The 16,575-nt window shown below is 31.7% G+C and overlaps 8 protein-coding genes across 8 annotated transcripts; 2 read left to right on the forward strand and 6 right to left on the reverse strand.

The window, feature by feature from the left end:
• Positions 1–401: 401 nt before the first annotated feature.
• On the reverse strand, positions 402–1,517 carry T551_02814 (uncharacterized protein; the record flags this gene model as incomplete). The annotated part of the gene is made up of 4 exons (XM_018375077.1): positions 402–1,186; positions 1,243–1,362; positions 1,407–1,476; positions 1,506–1,517. The coding sequence occupies 4 exons, from the start codon at positions 1,515–1,517 to the stop codon at positions 402–404; spliced, it is 987 nt and encodes a 328-aa protein (XP_018228618.1).
• A 540-nt stretch (positions 1,518–2,057) lies between these two features.
• T551_02815 (uncharacterized protein) lies at positions 2,058–2,951 on the reverse strand (the record flags this gene model as incomplete). Its single annotated transcript, XM_018375078.1, has 4 exons — positions 2,058–2,512; positions 2,568–2,644; positions 2,724–2,779; positions 2,823–2,951. 4 exons carry the CDS (start codon positions 2,949–2,951, stop codon positions 2,058–2,060), a joined length of 717 nt encoding a protein of 238 aa, XP_018228619.1.
• Positions 2,952–3,243: 292 nt separating this feature from the next.
• T551_02816 (uncharacterized protein) lies at positions 3,244–7,404 on the reverse strand (the record flags this gene model as incomplete). The annotated part of the gene is made up of 10 exons (XM_018375079.1): positions 3,244–3,267; positions 3,308–3,417; positions 3,464–3,584; positions 3,626–3,717; positions 3,762–6,372; positions 6,423–6,509; positions 6,556–6,807; positions 6,858–6,969; positions 7,019–7,138; positions 7,190–7,404. 10 exons carry the CDS (start codon positions 7,402–7,404, stop codon positions 3,244–3,246), a joined length of 3,744 nt encoding a protein of 1,247 aa, XP_018228620.1.
• A 411-nt stretch (positions 7,405–7,815) lies between these two features.
• T551_02817 (uncharacterized protein) lies at positions 7,816–8,583 on the forward strand (the record flags this gene model as incomplete). Its single annotated transcript, XM_018375080.1, has 2 exons — positions 7,816–8,094; positions 8,149–8,583. The coding sequence occupies 2 exons, from the start codon at positions 7,816–7,818 to the stop codon at positions 8,581–8,583; spliced, it is 714 nt and encodes a 237-aa protein (XP_018228621.1).
• A 133-nt stretch (positions 8,584–8,716) lies between these two features.
• T551_02818 (phenylalanine-tRNA ligase) lies at positions 8,717–10,345 on the reverse strand (the record flags this gene model as incomplete). Its single annotated transcript, XM_018375081.1, has 4 exons — positions 8,717–8,801; positions 8,849–8,922; positions 8,968–9,278; positions 9,319–10,345. The coding sequence occupies 4 exons, from the start codon at positions 10,343–10,345 to the stop codon at positions 8,717–8,719; spliced, it is 1,497 nt and encodes a 498-aa protein (XP_018228622.1).
• A 262-nt stretch (positions 10,346–10,607) lies between these two features.
• Positions 10,608–11,265, forward strand: T551_02819 (ribosomal protein L16; the record flags this gene model as incomplete). Its single annotated transcript, XM_018375082.1, has 4 exons — positions 10,608–10,635; positions 10,685–10,756; positions 10,807–10,985; positions 11,029–11,265. The coding sequence occupies 4 exons, from the start codon at positions 10,608–10,610 to the stop codon at positions 11,263–11,265; spliced, it is 516 nt and encodes a 171-aa protein (XP_018228623.1).
• A 98-nt stretch (positions 11,266–11,363) lies between these two features.
• T551_02820 (replication factor C subunit 5) lies at positions 11,364–12,795 on the reverse strand (the record flags this gene model as incomplete). The annotated part of the gene is made up of 9 exons (XM_018375083.1): positions 11,364–11,465; positions 11,506–11,580; positions 11,625–11,694; positions 11,741–11,839; positions 11,889–12,207; positions 12,260–12,357; positions 12,410–12,504; positions 12,552–12,662; positions 12,709–12,795. 9 exons carry the CDS (start codon positions 12,793–12,795, stop codon positions 11,364–11,366), a joined length of 1,056 nt encoding a protein of 351 aa, XP_018228624.1.
• Positions 12,796–13,150: 355 nt separating this feature from the next.
• Positions 13,151–15,214, reverse strand: T551_02821 (uncharacterized protein; the record flags this gene model as incomplete). Its single annotated transcript, XM_018375084.1, has 3 exons — positions 13,151–13,260; positions 13,304–13,650; positions 13,695–15,214. 3 exons carry the CDS (start codon positions 15,212–15,214, stop codon positions 13,151–13,153), a joined length of 1,977 nt encoding a protein of 658 aa, XP_018228625.1.
• Between the last annotated feature and the right edge of the window lie 1,361 nt (positions 15,215–16,575).

The raw sequence follows: 16,575 nt of genomic DNA on the forward strand, positions 1-16,575 counted from the left end.
ATTATAACATTTGGTTCATATCATTAACTTAATTCTTCATGTAAATTTATAAACTTACGGCTTATTAATTTTCTGAAATCTAGTTTTAATTTATTTGTATTATGTTTATAATTTAAAAACTATTATATATTTAATATTTTAAAAAAATAGATAATAAATTAATAATTCGTAGCAAATGATGAATGTAAAATTCTGCTTAAAATTTACTTTTTCTTTTAAAAATATTAATACTATAATTAAATATGCTTAAATATAAATAACAAAAGCGAAAGAATCCTATGTCAATATATATACTTATAAGATGAGCTATTATTTTTAAAAGAAATTAAATATCACTTATCTTGAAAATGCTATAATTTTTATAATTCTTGTATTGTTGGAAATATATTTTTAATATAAATTTATATATAAAAAAAAGAGCCTAATTCAATAAAAATGTTAACATTTATGACAATAAATATAAATATTAAAATTGAAAAATGATTTAAAATTGATGATCCAGAACAATGATTATTGGTATCTTCGCAATGATTTTTGTTAATAGATTTTCCAGAAGTTTTACTATTTTTCTCAGTATAATCATAATTTGCATATATATTTTCGCGGTCCTCTATAAGCGAAGAAATACATGAAGTAGAAAGAGATGAATATTTAGAGCAAATGATGTTTGAAAATTCATAAGAATCAAGAAGATCAAAAGGCATTTTTTGATAAATGCATGTGCCTACAGCGCTTTTATAAGTAGTAGATATACAAAGACATGGAATGTCAAAAATACTTTGACATCCTGAATAAACCATTGAATTTTTATAACAATTTTTTGTTTTTAAATTTAAATTAGATTCGTGTAATTTTTGTAAAAAATTGACGCATTCTGGTGCTTCAACATCTCGTTTATGCATATTTAAAAATAAAAGTTTATTGTTAACCATAGCTCGTTTTTTAAATCTACCTGATATTTTTTTTGATAAAACAGAAAAATCATTTCTGGAAGATCCAGTAAAATATATAAAATTTTTTATTTTCTCTATTAGATAGATTGCTGAAAAATAGATATCAGGATATTGAGCATAAGCATTAATGGCTCTTCTAACATATGGAGGAACATAAAATTTCTCCAATGATTCATATTGCTGGGTATCATCTTTTACTTCTTTGTGTGTATTTATAAAGTATCTTTCAGAAACTAGTAAATGCATTAATATGTAAAATATGTTTTTTTTGAAAAAAGATTTGTTATACATGGTTCTTCTAAAACTCCGTATATATATATATCTTTTTCTTCAGAAAGATAGTTATTTAAACTATTCTCATATGCAAAATGATAAATTGTATCTTTTTTGAGATAAATATTGTCTATATCTATAGATGTTTGTTATTTTTAAATAATACATAAATGGAAAAACCTATTGTTGGAAAACTGTTAATATTATGTTTTTGTTGATTTATACTAATAATTAACTCGTTAAGAACAATCTAAAAACATATTCTATAAGGAAATAAACTATACCTTTCATTAGCTGATGTTTTTGAAAAAGAAAAAAATGTCAAAGTCAAAAACCAAGTATAAAATACAAAGAAATATTGAAATTTAAGAATCAAAAGGGAATCCATAGGGCGTTTGAATACTATTCTTCAGCATTAATGCTATTATGTTCAGAGATATCTTGTAATTTAAAAAATAATTTTTTGATAAAACTTTCAGAAACGCGATTATAGATGAAAATTATATGTAAATGAAATATAAATTAAAGAAAAAATACAAAGAGCAGATAAAAAATACTTTAAATATATCAAAAAGAACTAATGTAACTGATATTATGCAAAATATCAGGATTTTTAATTAAAAGACAAAATTAGTAGATAAAAAATATCTATTGCAATAATTTAAGAATAAGAGCTATGTATGTATAAAGATGGATGCACCTCAGTAGTGTTAATCGAAATAAATCTTTTTAGAAGAGTATCAATGAAACACAGCATTTTTTCTTTTCATTTTTCTTTGATTCTGGGTTCAAAAGACAAATATTCATAAAAATGAAGCTATCAATAAAAAGTCACATTTGAGATGGTTGTTCATCGACTTCAAGAATACGATTGCCTAAAAATTCTAACCAATGCCGAGACCAATTCTGAACTTTTTTATATAAATTCCAGGCGATTTTTAGCATTCCAATTATATAGAAAATCATAAAACCACTGTGAAACTGTCGAATACGTCGTCGTCGTTGGTCTCCAAGTAATATTCGATAGTTACGAATAGGCCCTAATAATTGAATTGTGCCTATAGCACCTAAAGAGATAAATCCGACAAGAAAATGAGTAGTATCGACGACTGAAAAGATTTGCCATAGACTACGTGGACGAACAAAAGACTCTGGAATAGGAATGGGCTCGTAAAATAGAAAATCTGCAACATATTCAAAACCAAAGTAGAAAATGAGCTTAACAACGAATCCTGTAATAAAAGAAGCGCCTAAAAAAGCAAGTGCAGTGCATATTAGCAACGATGCTATAAATATTCAGTACTGTATATTTTTCCGCCATTTTTATGGTGGTTAACATACGATAAGATACAAGAATAGCAGAAAGTTGCGGCCGAAGAAACAAATATTCGTAATGACATTGTTCACAACGGTAATAACTAAAAGATTTTTATTAGTATGAAATCTAGGAATATTTTGTGTTTATTGCGTTTATGTTAAATGTTAGAAATAATATACCTTTTTGAAGATTTGCTTTTTATTCTCCATTCTAAAAGACAATTTACATGCACCCACTTCATATATTAGCTTTATAGAATGCTTTTAGAGCCATTTTACTTTGATTGTTCCTTGACAACGGCATGGAGAGATAAGTTTCCCTAGTGTAGGCTGATCATCGGCTCCGCCAAAACAGATTCTACACATAGGTTTATCATTTCCACTAACCCCTCCTTCTGCAGTCTCCATTAATGTTTCATTGTTTTCTATCTAAAAGCATAATAAATTCTATTCCATGACTTAGTCTATCCACAGTAATTGTGAGCTTTTATAAATCGATAAATCATCTCAACGGGACAACCATGTGTAAGATGTTTTAAGAATTAAATTAGATGCTATATATATTTTTAAACTTGGGGTTTTAATGTTTTTAAAAATAATTTTGTTTGAAAATGACTTTTTGCATTAAAAAGAAAAAAATAGTTCGATCTTCAGTATTAACGAGTGCAACCATCTAACCATTAGCTTAAAATTCGAATTGTTACGCAGGCAAGGATCTTGACATCTAAAAAAGGTTAATTGTTTTCTTCTACAAAAAGAAATACCTCAAGTAGTCGCTTAACGCCTACCATCCAATGACCGCATTCCTCTGTTTTTGTCGTAACAAGATTAATGTGTACATTCAAAGCAACTTGATAATCTTTAGCCAACATGGCTAAAATAAAGTTAGATTTTGTATTATAAAGAAGGGAGAAATAGACCGTCTACAAGAATTCTCATTTCATCTAATAAATCATTGGATAAATCAGTACCATTGTTAAGATGATCAAAAAGAATGTTCAATCGTCGTTCTGTGTCTTGTATTTGCCGAGTAAATCCTGACTACAAAATAAATGAATTGAAAAAAAAGAAAAAATATATACCGGAGCATATTTTTTAACTTTTTCCATTTCAGATGAAAGACCTTCAAAAATTGGTTTTAAAGATAATGGTATATGTGATCGATCACCTGGTGCTATAACGTATTAAAACAATAATTTTAATAAAGAAAATGTTTACGATATTTTGAATTTTGTAATGTTGTGGATTTTGAAACAAATCCTAATGCAGGAGTATTATTTTGTGGAGGCCTTTGATGCTCGGTTTTCAAAAGCGTTTGATATGATTGTTGGGCAGGATAAATATTTTGCTCTTGAGGTGAATTTGCATCTGATTCCTGTCGAGAGTATAATTCTTTTGTCTGACTGGTATATGATCCAAATGATTGGTTAGATTTCGTAAGAGACTCGGATTGTTCAGTATTTGATGGAGAAACCATTGGTTTTGGTGATGACTTTGAATAGTTAGGATTTACATAAGGCTGAACATTATATGTTGAATTATAAGGTATATTTGCTCCATAGATATTTAGCCCTGCTGTGTTTATTTCAGGAACATTTGGACTATTTTTCGTATACGAATTATTTGATTGAACATTACAAGGTAAACTGTATGGCCCTTGGGTGTTAGTTTGCATAGTTTGAGAATATCCTTGATACTTCTGTCCAACCATTGGAGGTGGTGGAATATAAGCTTGTTTCTGTGTTTTTAAAGAATATTGATCAATTTTTTTATTTATAAAGTTGTTTTGATCACTTTGGACAATGTTTTGTCCAAATGGTGAAGATATATGGCTTAAAGGTCGAATAGGTTTTTTAAGTGGTTGGAGAATAGGAGCATCATTCCATGCTGGAGAACTTTTTTGTTGTGATGAAATAGTGGTATATGTAGGCTGTATTGAAGCAGTTGCATATGAAGGTTTTTGCTCTGGTGGTTGAATACTATTTGTTAAATATGGGTTAACTTGTTGATTAATTGTGTTTGAGCCTTGAGTGTATGGTCTATAACCCTGAGGAGTATATAAATTAGTTGAATATGAATTTGATGTTGACTCTGATAACAGTGGAGTATAAGGAAGCTGTTGAAGATTGTTCGAATTTTTAAGTATTGTGTTTGGACAAAGATTTAAGGATTTAGCAATACGTTCTTTTGCCATCATAGAATCATTGTAATTATCTGGCAATAAGCTAAGATATTTTTGAGCCAGAACAAAATTCCCTTGAGATGCCATTATGTTTGCATAATCATTGTATTTTTTAAATAACAAAGATAAAGTACCTGGATTGATTGATTTTTCTATATCATTCGAATTTATAATTTTTTTTAAAATAGTTATTTTTTCAATAAAATCTTGAAGAAGTTTTGCGTACATAGAATAAGGTGAAGTATTTGAATTATCAGTTGTTTCAATATGTTTAAATATAGATACTTCTTTTTCTTGAAATTCTTCAACCCAAATGTTAATTAATTTGTCTAATTTTGTACCCATAAGATAGCATAAAACTGCTTGATTTCTTATCTGAAAATCTGCACTTTTAGAACGAAATTCAGTATTTATTCGATCACCTAATGTATCACATAATTCTGAAAATTTTTCAGATTTTGAAAATGTACATATAATAACAAGAGCTTCTTTCCAATCTTTTAAATCTGTATTTAATGCTACGTCCTGCAAATCACCTTCAATTATAGATGACAATAATCTAATATAAGACACATTATTATATTTCCTAACATATGCCTTTTGTGCACGTTTCTGACATTCTTTCCCCCCACAAAAAGAAAACATTAAAGCGTCTGAAAGTCGATTTTCTTGTAAACATAAATCAACTGCTCTATCAAATTGTCCTAAAAAAATTGATTTAGTAATAATTTTATTTAATTCTGAATCATCATCATTAAATATTGAAAACTGTTCATTTGACAAAGATAAATGGGAAAATATATTTTCGGGATTAGATAATTTAAGATTCAAAAAATCATTATTTGTTTTATGCTTTTTAAATAAATCACCTAGATCTTCTTCGGTTGATTTAGTTGCTTCTTGATCATCCTGAATCTCTTGAGACTCCTTGTTTAAAGAAATATTTTTAATTTTTTCTAATAAATCATTTTCAATATTATCTTTTTTAAAACCAAGAAAAGTTGCAAATCTATCCCTAAAGTCTTCATGTAAAAGAATAAAAAGAATTTCCCAAATCTGTTTTTGCAAAAGATCATCTACTTCTTGAACTTTTTTCTGACAATACGTTTTGATTTCATTATTTTTTAAAATTTCTTCAAAATTATTTGCATTATCAATAATACTTGATTCTTCTGTAACATTTAAAATTTTGATAGTATTTGATCCAGGAATTTCATTAGTTCCAAAAGTTACTAATTTTCCACCAAATCCAAAACTTGCGCCACATTTCTTAATATGCCATTTAGGAGGGTTTTTTAATAGTAATAAGGATTCACTTGATTCCGTATATGACGGAATATTATCAAAGAAATCTGCGTTACAAATGTTCGATGTAGTATCAACCTTGTTTTCAAGAGTTTGAGTTGTTTGGATTGTTTGAATGACTATTTTTCCATCATAAGAAGCGTTTGCAATTACATCTGGATTTTTTAGAGACCATGATACTTTGAATACCCAATTATTGGATCTCGGAAATTCACCAATCAATTCTCCAGAAAAAGGATCCCAACATAATGTTCTATTATCTTTTCCGCATGACAAAAGAAGTCCTGAATCATGTTTACACCACGATACTGACAATATACCTGCTTCATGACCAGACAGTACCTTTTATTAAAATGATTAATAATATAGATATTTAATAACTTAATGAATACCTTTTCTGGTGCATGTGAATTTCTTAAATCCCACATCAATACGACAGGCGTTGTATCGTCCTCTGATGCGGTAACAATCTTTGTTGCCTATTGGTATAAATTTCTAATATTAAACAAGTGTAATTTTATTTACAAATTCTGAGTGCCATATCACTGAACTCATGCCCTTTTTCCCTCCACCTACTCCAGGAAATTGAAGATTTACAACTGCTTTTTTTGCACGAAGGTCCCAAACTGACGTAATCCCAGTGTTTCCTGCTGTAGCCAAGATATATGGGACTTTTGGGTCTTTATTAAATGCTATAGATTGAATTTCACCTAATTGATTCGATTTTTGTCCTGAAGAATACGGTTTCATGGGACATTCCATATCCCAAATCCAAATCTATAGAAATAGATTAATTCTTATGTATTTTGTTCCTATACTAGACAGACCTCTCCATTTTCACCTGCTGATGCTAATAACTTCGTCTGCGTCGTATTAAAATCTAAACTTTTAATAACACCACTATGTGTTGTATTTTGTGCAATCAAGCATTCACTTTCACTGCATATCGTTTGATTAACATCATGCTTAGTCTCTTTTTCTCTTATACCTTGCACCAGAATATATTAAATCTGCATCCCACAAATTTAATGCCCCATTTTCCATTGCACCTGCAATGATCCCTTTTTTACGTCCTTCAAATCCACATCCCCATGCAATATCATTGAATCTAAACCAAAGATTCTAGTTAGCCTGTTATTCCCTAACAAAATTTTCTTACCTCGTTGTGCATGAAATTACATTATTTGGCTGTGCCAATTCAAATGATTCTGGTGACCAATCCATTAAATCAACCTCCCAAAGCTCCAAATCCATTCTATTTGAAAATCCAGAGTCAATTACGCCTGGAATCGTCCCTGTTGCTAGCCATGTTCCTTCATCACATGGACTCCACGCAAATGCTGCTGTGCGCGGGATTTCTCTCAGTTTTACCATATTTTAAATATAATTTATATTTATTCCTTAAAATACTATAAAAAAGATCTATTTTGGCCCCAAAAAGACCTATTTTTGGCTCTTAAAACTGTACCGTTTTTTCTGAGGTTGATAGTGATAATGTAAATGTTGTGACAATAGATATATTTTACAGTCGATCGATGAATGTTAAAAAAATAAAAAAAATAGAAATGGGGATAGAAAAAAGGCTTTTTAGATAAATAATGTTTATATTTAAATATATATGATATAATTGATTGATTTTCCGTTTTTTTCGGGTTGAAAATAGGCTTTTTTTGGAGGAAAATAGACTTTTTTTCTTTTAGGTGGTTATCCGCGTACCGATATTTTATACTTTGGACCACAAAAAAAGATTAAAAACTATAAAAGCAGCGTATTTGCAGATTAAACATGATTCATACGTTTGTAATGAATGGAATTCGATGGTCACGGGCAAGTGCAGTCGTTGGTGCTCGAAAATCCTGTTTTAAACGAACATTTTGGGGGCAAAACGTCTTAAAACGAGAAGAACCAAATTCAGAGGCTCTGGGTGCAAAAGATGCGGAATCTTCTGTGTCAGAGGATATAAATAAGTCTTCTGGGGGGCCTTCAGCTGATTGGGAGCCATTGGCTTCTTCAGAACCTACAATTTCTGTTATAAATCCAGAGAAAGAAATAGCAGAATTAAAAGTAAGAAAAAACTAAATATACGGCTTGTAAAACATCTTTGATGACAAATAATAGGATAAATACTTGAGATCTGTTGCAGATTTTAGAAATCTTCAAGCAAGAACACAGAGAGAAGTGGCTGATGCGAAATTATTTGCGATTCAGCAATTTGCAAAAGATTTGATCAATTCAGTAGATAATTTGGAAAGAGCATTAGCAACAGTGCCTGAAGATAGTCGTACAAATGTTGAAAAGAGTAAGGAGTTGGTTGATCTTTATGCTGGTCTTAAAATGACTGAAACAATTTTGAACAAAACATTGGAAAAACATGGGCTAATAAAATATGATGGTCTTGGAGAAAAATTTAATCCAAATCTTCATGAAGCGGTTTATCAAGCATCAATTCCTGGAAAAGAGGCTGGAACGATTTTTCATAATGAACAAACAGGGTTTATTTTAAATGGACGTGTAATTCGTCCTGCAAAAGTGGGTGTCGTTAAAGAACATTGAAATTATTTAAAAAAATGTTTTGTATTTACTTATTTTTTACCAGAATGGTATTAGCTTATTGTTAATGTGTGATGAATATATTGTTAGAAAGTTAATGTAGTGTAATAACTTTAAATTCAAAAAGTAGTCTACACTATCGAAGTTCTATATCGAATTCTTTTATAATAAGTTCCCTAATCTTTCCTTGAAGTATGTTCACTTCTTGATTGGAAAGTGACCTGTCAATTTGTTAGAATCATGATTTGCGTAATATGTTAATTTTTACCTATCCATAGATCGGTAATTAATTCGATAACATAAACTTTTTTTTTTCGTTTTTGGATGTATGAATTGATCAATCTATTAAAACAATGAACTGAAGTTTAACATTATAGATTTGTATACCAATTTAACTTCTTCAATTAGATTGCCTCCTATATTTCTTATAATTTCCATGAAATCATTCTCATGAAATTTATTTTTTTTTATTAACGATGTACAAGTATTATCTTCTTCGCTAACCCAAAATGCAATGTCTTTATAACATGGTGGATATTTTGAATAAGGCTGAAATACAGTTATTTTTCCTGGAGAAAATTGCTCATAAAATCTCTGATCTTGAGACCAAAAAAGTCTAATGTCTGGTATCCTAAAAAATATCATAGCAATCCTCTCTAAGCCAAGTCCAAATGCCCAACCAATTTGATTGGACATACCTATTACAGTTAATTTGTTAATATGGTATTAAGTCAATACCCGCAATTTCAAGTAGCTTATGTTTTATAATACCACAGCCACATATTTCTAACCACTTTCCTTCCCAAAATATTTCTAGTTCCCATGAAGGACTTGTAAATGGAAAATATGATTCAACCCAACGGATTTTCAAAGGAAAATGAATACTTTTGTCTGATAAATTACGAAATTGACATGATAACTCATGTATATAAATAATTATTCTCTCTAGTGTTTTTTTTAAATGTTTCCCTATTATTTTAATATCGTCTTCCCGATGATTTTTTTGTAGTGGATTCCGTTCTGTATGAAATGGAAGAGTAGTATCTTCAATAATAATCTCTGAACATGAAACGTTAATATTTGGCACTTTTACAATTTCTTTCATTGATCTTTGATCGCTTTTCGTCCAGAGTCTTACTCCTTCCATTTGATGAAAAATAGGATAATGATTTTTATCAATTTCGTCTTTTCTATAAACATCTGCGCTTATCAAAAATCCTTCTTTTTTCATCTTTTTAAATGCATCTATCTGATGCGCTGATGTATGTGTACGTAAAACATGATTTCTGTTGATATAATATGTATCTGTGCGATCACGACCAGGATGATTGGTCGGAAAATCAAGAAGATCAAAATTTTTCTCTATACTAACAACAGGGGAAAAATCATTAAATATTTCATAATGAGATGTATCAAATTGAGATTCTATCACTTGTCGTAAAATTGATAAAGGGTGATATGGTTGAAGATGAAGTTTTCGCTCAATCGCTTGAAGAATTCTAGGTCCAATGTTTGTATAATCATCTGAAAAATAAATATCCCCAAGAATAGATATATATGGCTTAGTATTCTGTCTATCTGTGTTTTCAATCACTGATATTTTTGTCAAAAAAGGATTACCTGAAAATCCCGTTATTTTTGCTATTTTTTGAAAAGAATTAGGATAAATAAAATCCAAAGTATTCAACGTAAAAAAAATACATCTTTTAAATTGTTTTATACGTAAATGGTGCGTATTTAAGACCGCTATAGATAGTGATTTCATTTATTTAATCTCATTTATTTTGATGTAAGATCAATTGGTTAGATCGATGTCAACGTTATAAATTATTAAAAAAATGATTTTTTATAAAATACCTTGTTTTTTGAGACAAAGATATAAAATAAAAGGCTTTTTTAACATTCGTTTATATTCAAGAAATCTATATTTTCCTCCTCGACTTGCAAAATTCGATGTTTTATACTTCTTTCAACACTGGTCCATACCTACCGTTTTTCATGGATATTTATATAGTCGTTATGTTTTAATGAAATCAAGATATGGCCATCAATATGGTACTATATGTTTATTCTTTTTTGATATTTTATTCCTCATATTTTTAAGCACCCAGAAATATAAAATATAAAAAAGCACACAAGGGAAGGGTTTCTGTGCCTACAGGAATGTCAATTAAAGGTTTTTATAAAATGAATATGTAAGACATACTAATATAACCTTCTATGAAGGAAGCACAATTGTTTATGGTGATTTTGGTATGCGTTTGAAAGGCTCAGGAATTCGATTTACCGCAAAACAACTTCAAGCAGCTGAAATGGTGATTAAACGAGTAATAAAGTCTACAAAAGGTGCTAGAGTGTATACACGTGTAGCAGCGAATATTCCTGTTTGTGTCAAAGGAAATGAGGTTTGCTTTTTTTTTTTGTTTTTTGATTTATTAATTATTTTAGACACGTATGGGAAAAGGTAAAGGTGGTTTTCATCATTGGGCTGCAAGAGTTCCAATTGGTCGTGTTGTTTTTGAAATTGGAGGAGGAGGTATTGCTAGTGAAGTTGCGTTAGAAGCTTTACGACAAGCAGAATATAAATTACCAGGAAAATGGGAGATTATCACACGAGGCACGCCTGCTCGAATTGGATTACATCAAACTTATCAAGAAATGCCATCTGAAAAGGCTGATGCATAGTTTTGAAGAGATGATTTATTTATGTTATGAATAATGTTATTTTTTGGCCTTATTTTATATATCCGAATTTAGTGTTTATTTAAATGGGTTGTCACAAATCAACTAAATCCTGTATAATGAGAAGAATATATTCTCATAAATTTCGCGACAAATGCTTCTAAGTGAAATATTGCTTTGTTTCCAAGTTGAAGACGATGTTCCTTTTTTGATTAACTTAAATTATATAGAAAGAAATCTTACATAAAAAGTTGCCCATTTTATGGTTTCAGGCTTCAAAATATCGTCGATTTTTGAAATCAAGTTAAATGTTAAAACCTTTTTATTAGAAAAATGTAATTGTAATCATAAATAATTCATACTTTAAGGATTAATGGTGGAGGAATACAGTGTGTAATAAGTTCATAAAGCATGCCTCGTACTTGGAGAATCCTTAGTACTATTAGTATCTTTTTTGTTACGTTATTAGTATGCAAACTTTGCAGGTGTTTGTTCCTGTATAATAGATTCTGCAATTTGATTAATATATGTCTCCCAATCAGGCAAAGGCACTATCGTGTTTTCATGCAAATTAGAACTATATAAAAATATTAGGAATGCAACTTTATCTAAAAAATATATATTACTCTTTTGCATAAATAGTTTCTAGCATCAATAATGCTCTTCTTAGATTTCTTTTACTATCCAATGCGATTTTGTTGCATAATTGATCAGGAAGTGAAAAATGTTCTTCAGAAGCAACATATTTTAAAATGGTAGCTATTTCCTCCAATTTAGGCGCGGATACACGCACCAAAAAACATCTTGACTGAATAGGTGCCATAATTTTAGATGTTGAACTTGCAAGAAGAATAAGACGCAAATTGGGGTAATATTTTTCCATGGTTCGGCGCAATGCTGCTTGTGCTTCCCCACTAAGATGATCAGACTCATTAATAATTACCACTTAACCCATTTTAGTACAACTTTGTCGTTATTTTAAAATAAATGTATATACCTTTAAACCGCTGTTTTGCCGATGTGTCAACCTGCTGAGTCTGTGCAATTTCTTTTAAAAGATCCTGAATTACCATTCGGTCATAGTTTCCTGAATCACTGTATTATTGATATATAGATTAAAAAATAAATCACTTATATTCCACTATACCTTGGTGTAAATTCTAAATGATAATTACTAGATATAATATTGATTTTTATTTTCTTATTTGAAGAAGAAATAAAAGTCTTTTGATCTATTTTCAGCTGTTGTATTTATCAATTGAGTTTGTCTTTATTTAAACTAAAAATACTTTTTCAACTCCTGATCCATAAAGTTCACGTAGTGTCGCCAAAACTCGAGTTTTTTTACCAGATCCAGGTATTCCATAGACTAAAAGATGCGGAAAATCGCTGCTTTTTGCCTTTTTCTTGTTATTTTGCCCATTCTACCTTAAAAATTTGACTTACTAGTGCTTTCAATTTTCGTGATAGTTCTTCATGGAAATGCATATGATCTAGTGATTTGGGTCTATATTTGTCTATAAATAGAGACATTTATCTTGAAAATATTAATATTCTCTTGCTTCTTTGTATTTTTGAAGGCTTGAAAAGCTTTTGATAGTATCAGACTTTTTGTATCACTTGTTCTCGTCACGTCAGCTCAAGCAGGGTAGGAAAGGAGTAATAGATGGGTCAATAAAAATGTATCAATCTATAGTAAAATACGATAGAAAGATGGTAAGGCTTGAGTTGTAGAGATAAATGTGTTTTTCGAGCAGAAAGAACCAATTATTCACACTCCTAGAACAAAAATACGTTGACATGAGCGAATTCAATTACTCAATAAAAGATATATATACAAAACATTAAAAGATCTAAACGAAAGTATGTATAAACATAGGCAAAAACCTTAATCAGAAAAGGTCCAACACTTCTTTGCCAATGGACTTGATACTATTGGTTTATGAAATTCGATTTTCTTTTTTGCTGCAATAAGACTGCATCGCTCGAGCTCAGTAACTAGAGGTAGATTAGTGAACTTCTTAATGTTGGTTAACCTTACATGACTTTGGAGAGGCTGTTTTTGTGTTTGTAAGAGGTGCATTTTTTATTGACGATATATCGTTAGACACAGGTGTTTTTGGCGGTACAGCCGTTAGTTCTTTTATTAGTCCTGTCATAGATACTTCCACAGATGCTGCCATTGACGTTTTCAGAGTCGACTCGTTTTGTTCATTGTTTTTTAAATTACTTGACAATTCACTCCCTGTTTTTCCCTCGATTACCCTTTTTTTTTCTCCATTCGATACTACCCAGGAATAGTTATCTGTTCTTGAGCGCTGGAAAGCACTGCTTCCCTCGTTAATTGTGTATTTTGCTTCGTCCACGTGCCGGTCCTCTTCTTCACATCTGTACACAGTTATCTTTGCTTCTTCAGTCCCTTTTGCACTTACTTCATGATCCAATGGATTCCTACACAGTATATCCTTCGTGTCTCTTCCATCTGTTCAAGATATTTATTTGCCGTCTTGACTTTCTCCAGAATTTCTGGAGATCCCAACCGCCACACTACATGTGTGATACTGATATCTTCAAAGACAGATCCTTTCTTCTCGTTCTTATTGCATTTCCCAATTCTTGCTTTTCCAGCCCCTGTAAACCCCTCTGGTACTGACCAGTCCCATTCCTCTTTCACTGATGCTCCTAATTCCTTCAAAATAGATTTGAAACTTTCACTTGCGTCTTTTTTATCTCCTGTCTTGATATCTAAATACGCTACAACACACGACAATGGTTTTTCTCGCACAAAACCCATTTGCAATCCCTGCAGTGATTGCGGAATCTCTGATCCATCTAATGTTTCTGATACATCCCATGCATCGTAAAAAATATCCTTCCCCGTTTCCCCTAGACCCCCGTCTTGGTTTCCTAGACCTTCTTCACTTCTCTCTTCAGTCCCTGCACAGATTTCCGAGCTGATTTTGCTTCCAGAGCTTCCAAAGTTTATACATCCACCTGGTCCTTCTGACCTTCCTTGGTCTGAATATACAAAATATACACCTTCTTGTTCATTTTGCTGTTCTATAGCACCAGTACACATAGAATTCCTTCTTCCCAGCCCTCTGTTTCCTGTAGGGCTTTCTAAGCTTGGTGAGCTTCCAGAGCTTTCTGGAGAACTGCCTGTAATTGGTACCCAGACATCTCTACTGTGACATGGCGTGGTAATTTGCATATTTCCAAGCTTTGCAGTCAGATACATTCCAGAATACTCATTTTCATCTGTTTTTACTGTATTTTTTGCTACTTCTCGTGTTCTGCTGCTTACTGTGCATTTTTTTTGTTCCTGTATATTTCTTGACCTTGTTAAAACGGCTGTTGACCCTGATCCATGCATTGAACCTGTTCTTACGCCTCCTGGCGCTTTTGATACTGCTACAAATGCTCCTGATGCTCTTGCAATGCTTTTTGAGCCTGCAGATCTCGTTGAAACGGGTGCCGGCGCTTCCAAACCCGCTGATAGGGTTGTAGATATTTTAGATCCCGTCAATAATGCTCCTGATGGGCCTGATAGACCTGTTGATGCAGCTGCTGCGGTCCTGCACAGCTTTTCTGCCTGTATTCTCCCTGTGCTGCGTCCTGCGCCCCGACTGCGCCCATCAAGCCCAGAAGATCCTGTCTGCCGCCCAGCGGCTTCTCCACCTGATGTATGCGTGGTATATGCGCGTTGTATGCGTGTTGTATGTGTCTCTTGACATGTCTGTACGCCTGTATGCTGTGCTGTGTTTATCTTCCTGCCTGTGCCCGGTGACGCGCAAGCAGTGCCCTGTTTCGGGCGCCCGCGTGCAATGCGTTGTGCCGGTGTTGATAGAAGCCGTTTCTGTGTGTCACTGTTCAGAGAAACATTTTGGAATGGCGTACGTGCAGCTCTCCGTGTGTTTGGTGTTGCTGCTTCTCGTGTAGTTGATGCTGCCATATGTCGCTCCGAACACTGCGATGCAGTTTGAGCATCGCAGAGCAGAATACAACACAATGCATAGAACACGCATATAACATGCATATAAGCTGTATATAATATGTATACATATCAAATAATGCATTAGATAGTGTATATAGTGTGTGCAGTGTATATTATGTGTATATATTCAGTGTAAAGTCAAGTCTGTGGCAATAGTGTATATAACATGCATATATGCGGCTATGTGGTTTAAAAGGTGTATATTGTGTATAGAATGTATATAATGTGTATACACCTATAGATATATTATATACATTAAGCATATATTATATATATGTGTATATAATATGTATAGTGTGTATACGACTTGTGACGCATAGAGAATAGATAGAATGCATAGATATGTGTAATGTGTGTATGGTGTGTGTGTAGTTTATATAATATATAGCGCACAGTGTGTAGAAAGGGTGTACACTGTGTATAGAAGATGTATGCAGTGCAATGTGTGATAGCAGATGCAATGTATAGTGTATATCCAATGCATGTTCCGTGGATGCATAGCGCTGCGTGTACATACGCATACACGCGTGTGCATGTGTGCATATATGTATCTATATGAGTGTATATATGTGTATATGAGTGTATATGAGTATATATATATATATATGTATATGTATATGTATGTGTATGAGTGTATGAGTGTATGTGTATGTGCGTGTACACTGTATACAGATAAAGCGGCATGGATGTTTGTGTGCAATGTATACAACATAAACTGTGTATACAGTGCATACAGTGTATATATCGTGTATACCGTGTAAACTGTGTATACAGCAAATATAATGCATATACAGTGCATATTGTGCATACTGAGATACTGTGCATACATGTATATGACATAGTTCATACAGTACAGCTTAGTGCAAAACATATGCGCGTATTTTGGGGAATTGAAAGTGTATTCTGCAAAATATGCGTATATATTTTGTAAACTATATATATACTTTGTGAAATACATGTATATTTTGCAAAATATGTGTATATTCGATTTTACGTGTACATGTTTTTCATGATCAGTATTGAAAATACGTGGAAGAAGGTTTGATAAAGCACAGTAATGCATACGTGTATATATATTTATACATTCTATATTCGAATGTATATACTCGGCATTTTGGGCTTAAGAGAAGATAAAGGTATATGTGAGATATACAAGATTTTGGAAAACAGACTGAAGAATTAAATATTATTTTTTTATGTGAAGAAAACGCGTCAACAACCATATATTTTGTATGTATATTTTTACGTGTTTAAGCGGCTTTAAATTTATATATAGAATTAAGTCTCGAGACAGCTTTGGAGTACGTTCATGGGACACA

The sequence above is a fragment of the Pneumocystis jirovecii genome, assembly GCF_001477535.1.
Source record: "Pneumocystis jirovecii RU7 chromosome Unknown supercont1.13, whole genome shotgun sequence".
Taxonomy (NCBI): domain Eukaryota; kingdom Fungi; phylum Ascomycota; class Pneumocystomycetes; order Pneumocystales; family Pneumocystaceae; genus Pneumocystis; species Pneumocystis jirovecii.